This window comes from Gavialis gangeticus, unplaced genomic scaffold, assembly GCF_001723915.1.
Source record: "Gavialis gangeticus isolate Ggan-Ray unplaced genomic scaffold, GavGan_comp1, whole genome shotgun sequence".
Lineage (NCBI taxonomy): Eukaryota > Metazoa > Chordata > Crocodylia > Gavialidae > Gavialis > Gavialis gangeticus.
The window spans coordinates 105504885-105511441 of NW_017729031.1; the positions used below are offsets into that span (position 1 = coordinate 105504885).

The 6557-nt window shown below is 39.2% G+C and overlaps 1 protein-coding gene across 1 annotated transcript in view; it reads right to left on the bottom strand.

Annotated features, from left to right (window-relative positions):
* Positions 1 to 315: 315 nt before the first annotated feature.
* Positions 316 to 6557, bottom strand: part of BMPR2 (bone morphogenetic protein receptor type 2) — a 291892-nt gene continuing 285650 nt past the window's right edge. The window contains exons 11-13 of the mRNA XM_019523499.1: positions 5709 to 5881; positions 3309 to 4585; positions 316 to 2237 (exon numbers count right to left, since the gene is read on the bottom strand). Coding sequence (XP_019379044.1) covers positions 1990 to 2237; positions 3309 to 4585; positions 5709 to 5881 — 1698 coding nt within the window. The 3' untranslated portion in view covers positions 316 to 1989. The remainder of the gene's footprint in view (positions 2238 to 3308; positions 4586 to 5708; positions 5882 to 6557) is intronic.

Here is a 6557-nt window from a genome sequence, read left to right on the forward strand (position 1 = left end):
TATAAAGAGATATCTAATAGCAGATTCTGGCCAAGAGCATTTAAAAAGCATGAAAAGAAGAAGCTATAGAGATACAAGGATGCAAGAAAGCGTAAAGAGTAGGAGAAAAGCATACATTATGTATGCTGGCTTTGTTATTACAGGTATAGGAACAGAGCTGATAAAGGTTCTCTCATGGAGAAACTGTATGATAGCAAGATCAGGAAATAACTGGGCTTGAAAGGACAAAAATATAGACCGAGTCAACTGAAGAAAGTTGGGTTGTGTGCAGTTCTTGACCACCAGTATCTTGCTATTGGCATTTGGTGTGCTGACTTATTTTTCATCACAGGTTTTGAGGTTTTTTATTTTCTAAGCCTTAAGGATTTGAGCAGTTTCCCAACACAAGTGAAATATGTTGCTCAGTATCACAGCAAGCCAGATTCTACAGTTCTTTAGCTACTTTGTGTTTATTTTTTTTCAGCAAGACAAAATTACTCCTGAGCCAATGTCCTTATATGGGGGCAGTGAGTTGTGTTAAAGTCAGCAGCCAGTATTATTGCCCTGAGAAGATAATAATAATATTGGCTTGAAAAGAAGCTGAGATCAATACTTACCCCAACAGGTATTACATTACCAGTCACTGATACCTGACATCAGTGCATGTAGGGTTAATGTTCTCATTAGGAAAAGAAAAAAGAAACTGATCTCATGATCATGAATTTTTAAAGTTTAGCTTAAAATTTGAACAGCAAGATGAACGAAAGGGTCTAGAAAAAAAAACTTTGAAGGGAAGAATAATTTTCACTTAACTCTGCAGCAGCCAGTTAAGATGCACACACTTGCAAATGTAATGTGCTTGACATTGCTCCGGATATAGATATTTATTCTAAGGAGCTAAATAGTAAAAGCTGAGATTCAACACATGACCATTTTGGGCCAATCAGAAGTCAGTACTCTTCTAGGCAACAAAATGTCTTAACAACCTACCTTCACTAGAACTCTTAGCAGGATAGTTCATTAGGATTTCTGACAAAAAACAAACTTTTAAATACACATTAACAGCAATAAGAAAGTTTGCATAAATACAAATAATGAAGCTGCATCAAAAATAAAATGGAAAAATGGCTGACATATTTTGTTCCTTTACATTTTGTTCTGTTTTTCTTCTTAGAATGTCCCAAACTAATATGATATCTGTTATGAAGTAAACTGAATACAATTTTAAAGGATTAAAGGAAAAGTATTTGAAATCATATTTTTAGTTCCTTTTTAAAAGCCCTTTCAAGGTGGGGAAAATTCATGCATTATCCACTGTCATCTTAGAGCACAAGGACAGATACAGGCAGCTGCTTCAAGCTGGCTATGGTGTGCAAAGTTCACTGTCGTGAATGATTGACTGCTAAACTGTCAGGGACAAATTAACAAATACTCACAAAGATGGGGAGAATGTGTGGCTGGTTTCAAAACACACTTTACTGTGAACTATAGACTATTGCACATTTCAACATAACACAACAAAAGTAGGGAGTTCAAAAGATAATACACTTTGTAACATAAAAATATACAAACTAGCTTGTGCACAGAAATCAAAACATGGATACAAGACACCACTGCAGTCAAACCTGTCTTCTAGTCTGTATGTTTTTAGTGACCTTTAGAAACTGGTCTAAACTGATTATCAGCAATACTTTTTTTGTTATTTTTTTAAAAAAATATTTTGAGACCACATTTTTGATACACATATATATAATTTTGTGGTCAAAAACAGACAGACTTAACTTTAGCGATACTAAATAAAAGTGCAAAAATGTTCAAAAAAATAAAACAAAATTAAAAAATATGGAAGCATAAGCTAAAAATTTTCTGCATAGCTGAAATCTATTTAAAGCGAGTCCTTGGTAGGGGATGTGGACAGGAGGAGAAAGCAGTTTGTTTTTTTTTAAATGTCTTCTGCATTTTTTGTTTCAAATAATGCAAAAATGTCATTTTGTCAACTTTTAAAATATTTCACAGACAGTTCACTCCTGCATCCTTAGACACCATAGTTGTGGCAGTACCTCCTTCTGCAAGGTAAACAGCAGTGCTGGATTTAGAGTGGACTGCCCTGTCGTTGCCATTATTGTTGACCTCGCAGTCCAGTGGTTCAGTAGAGATGACCCATGTTGATGGGCGCCACCGCTTCAGTGAATAAGGAGTTTTCACACGTTTCTTGATCTTCTCTCCTGAGCCTGGCTTGCCATCTTGCAACGAGTCACCTATTAAAGATAAGCGAGCAGAAAATATAACATTGTAGAAGAAAGCACTTGAGAGTTCAAGGTGGTTATTTCTAGAAACAGAATCCTTTCAAAGCAAGCACAGTGACAAAAGATGTAGCTAGTACTGGATGCGTAGTAGGTGCCATTAAAACACTGGATCAAATTCTGCTCTCACTTAAACAGTGGAACTCTGTAGTTATGCCACTGGAGTCATCTGGGTTACTTGGAATACTTTTTGCCCCCCATGATTTACCATTCAGGTGGTTTGCACCATCAGGGTATCTTTCTGTACTTGAAACAGGTGATACAGTGGTATCACAGTTTCTATAGGGTGGTAAAACACTTAAGTCTTGAAAAACACTACATTTTTAATGGCATGATTTTATTATTTAATCTTGTAATTCCATTCTACCTGTTTCTTAAATAGGTTGTCACACACAGAACCACAGCCAAAGCCCAGCTTTTAATTACCTTGGAATACTGTATTGCACAATTCAGGGTTTGAGAAACCTACTCATGGCTTGTGTAGGGCAAGAAGAAATGCTGCCTAGGATGAAGGACTACTAGCTGCTCTGGAGAGAAGTGGAAAATAAAGAAGCACAGTGACTAATGTAGCACTAGCCCTTTTTGAGCAAGGGAAGGGAGTTAAGCTCAGAGCCACTACCTCTTAGGGGAAGAGAAAGGGTGAGAAGAGGAATCATAATGGAGGGGGACTGGGAGTTCAAAGTCTTCTTTTTTTTCAGCAGTAGCAGAAATGTTCTGCAAAAAGGAAGGCATTTATTTGTGACGGGACTTGGGATGACAGAGCAGATATTAGGGGAATTGATTCATTCCAGGGATGGGGGAGAAAGAAAGAACTGATATATTTGAGGGTCTGGAGCACAGAACTAATTTACTGGGAGAAAATTAAGCACTAAAATTAAGCATGAATGGGATTTGGGAGGGTGGCTTTTGGGAGTGAGAGACAGCACAAATGTTTACTAAGTTACTCAATGACTAAGCATGCAGGTAGGTATGCTTAGTTATTGGATAACAAGGTGTTAAGGAAATTCAAGCCCTCTCTGCACTTACATTGCATGCCACTGCTATCCAAAGTATTTGTGGCTGAGAGATCCAGTGAATTAGGCCTCTGTGCTCTTCTGGTCTGGGTCTGGCTAGGATTTGTTGCCGTGCTCTGGATGCTGACTGCCGCTATATCTTGCACTGGGCAAGGATTGCTATTGTTGTTGTTGGCATTTGTTCGTCCATTATCCAGTGACCGCTCTCTCCTGTCCACTAAACGATCTAGAACACCTTCATCATGGCTAACTTGCTGCTCCCGTCTCAGCAGAGGTTCATGCTCATCAGGGCTTGAGTTAATAGTCAGTCGACTGTCCTCTCCACTGAACTGGTTCTGAAGCATTTCTTGGGCCCTGTGTGTCACGGAACTGGTCTGGCCAGATGGCACTGCTCCATTGGCATACTGGGTTGTTACAGCATGCGAATTTATGCTGTGGCTCCTCCCAGCCACTCCGTTCATAGTAACTGTTACCACATGAGGTTCTGCAGTATTGATAGAGTTCATCTTGGCAACTCCAGTTTCTACTTGCTTCAAGTTTGATTTGTGCTTGCCACCAAATTTCAGTCTTGGCTCCTTTGTTGAATTTTTGGTGCTTAAGGGTAGACTAGTAGGCCTCTTCGGCAAGTTTTGCTGCTTCGGTAGAGGGTAGACCTGAGCAGATGGGACATCTGGTATCAAACATGCTTGACCATTCCCTGCTTGTGAGAAGTCCTGCTGTCCAGTTACCTCTACTGCTAATTTTATCAGTGGATAAAGCAAGCTAGAGCTGGTACTGCTGAGTGGATCTGGTCCACTGAACTGTTTCAGGGAATGCTCCATCAAATTCTCATCAGAACTCTCCTTTAGGTTCTTATCCACTTCTTTTGGATCCAGCTTGTTGGTCTCCAAGTCCTCCTCTGTTAGCTGCAGACAAACAGGAGTTGGCCCAATAGGCTGCATGATGTTTGTAGCATGTAGGTTTGCTTCATCTGAGTAAGGCATCTCAGATATAGTTGTCATGCCAGTGCTAGGAGTAAGCCCAGTTGTATTGGTGGTAGTAGTGTTGGTGGACAAGCTGGTGACGCTAGTCTCAGGACTAGGGATTCGAGCCTGTGCTTGCTGTCTTTCATAGTTAATGGAGTTTCTGTTCTTTTCCCCTGAAGTCAGTGGCGTAGTGGACATTGAATGCTCAGAGGAAATGTTCTTCACAATGCTGTCAGTGTGGTGGATTGAGTCTTCAATGTAGGAGGAAGAAGAATAATCTGGATAGGGCCTGATCTTTGACACACGCCTATGGTGTGACAGGTTGCTTTAAAAATAAAAGAAGAAAAATGTTACAGTATAATAATGTACAGTATTAACAAGTACATAGTAATACAAAGCTAAATCAGCTTTCCTTTGGGAGACCAATTACTTCATGAATTCTGACAGCACTACAGCTTCTACAACCTCTGGCTGCCATGAAATGGCATTAGTAGATAAGAGACTTCATCAAGGATGTTACTTTGTTTTTTTTTTAAAGCCAAAGATGAGGAATGTTGTTCTATTTGTTCCATATGCTGATTGCTTAGTTTACTGTTGAGCTAAGCAAAAGTGCTGACAAGAGATGCTGAGGAGGCAGTAGGTAAAGGAAACCTTAGAGATGGAAGGAAAAAAAAACAAGGCAGTCACAAAATTTTGATAAAATCCATGGTTCTAACAAATTTGTTAAAAGTGATCCATGTGTTTAATGCAAATTTAACATGAGAAGAAACACTACCATGAACAGCAATAATATCTCCCACCATGCATCTATAGAATATATAAAAGGTTAATGTCAGCTCAGCTGACTTTCCTTCCATCTGGATCATTTACAGTCAGAAAAGGGAAGTTCACAGCGCCTCTGAGGGTCAGAATAATTATGAATTCAATGCTGACCTTGTGGTTCCTTAATTGAATGAGTGCAGAACTGAGGCTCTGAGTGATTTTATGAACTCATGTTTCCCAACTGGCAATGAATACACATAGCTTTTAGCAGAAACATTTTAAACAGAAATATCATGCATCATTTAGCAGCAATTCCAAAGACAGGTCATAATAATTTCTTTAGCTTAACTGTGCAAGTCTATTTTTTGGGTGGCTATGTAACTCAGCCAACAAAAAAACCCCAATCTCCTCTATCCAAAATACAGTTCACATCATAGGCATATGGGCTTCAGAGATATTTGGGGAATTAGACGACTCAGAGCTGTGAAGAATCAGTTTCTTTGTGGATTCACAGAGTAAATTAACAACCTGGACCAAATTATACAATGTCTATGTACAAACTAGCTCACACAAGCATGTCAATTTCCAGGTCTAGGAACATTCAACTACTATCAACAGTCTAAATTTATTCCTGAGGTGATGAAGTTATAATATTTAATTGGCTAACTCTAAACTTCATTTCTTACCGTTCATTTTGCATGGCAGTAGACATAGGATTGACTGTTGGGCTAACTGATTTGTTCCTCTCCCAAATCATCATGAGTTCAGCCATCCTCTCCTCAGCACACTGGGCTGTCAGTCGTGCTTCGGCATCTTGGTCCCAACAGTCTTCAATTGTCTCTTTTAGTGACCTTATAGCCTGCAAAAAAAGCCATGTGTCAAATTATTCACCTTTGATATTACATTTCAGCTTTGCTGTCTTATTGATTGAGTGATCATTTTCAGTTATTCTAGAATGCTACCAAAATCTGGGCGACAAGACAAGAAACATGTTAGGTAACCTAAATATAGGAGTCACTCTAATAGTCTTATATTCTAACTGTTCTACGGTTCACCATAATGAGCATTTAAAATAAGTCTGTAAAACCTCACCACTCACTATTAGCTCAGAACAACACACCTACATGAGCTGAACCAAATGGAACTCTCTTTAAAAAACAGCTGTTAAACTTGCTTCTTCCAGAGCTGTATTTAACAGTGCCATAGTTAGGATACCTGCAAGCACACACTCCTTGAACACTGTTGCAGACCTTATTAAGCATTAGAGGCTGCTTGCAGGCATTTAAAAAATGGTGCTTTACATTAAACTTGGCACACTCCTGTAGAGAGCCAAGTGCATGACTAGAAGAGGCAGTGCTTTAGTTGGACTAGGCTCGCCAAATATCTGTATAAACTGGGTACTTTAGGGGAGCTTTTTGGCCCTTTTAGCTAATAGCTGATTGACTCAGCTTTAGATATAAGCACCAAAAAGCCCCACAGAAGTGTCTGATCTATACAGACGCTGAAGAGTTAGGTTGAACTAACACACTGCTTCT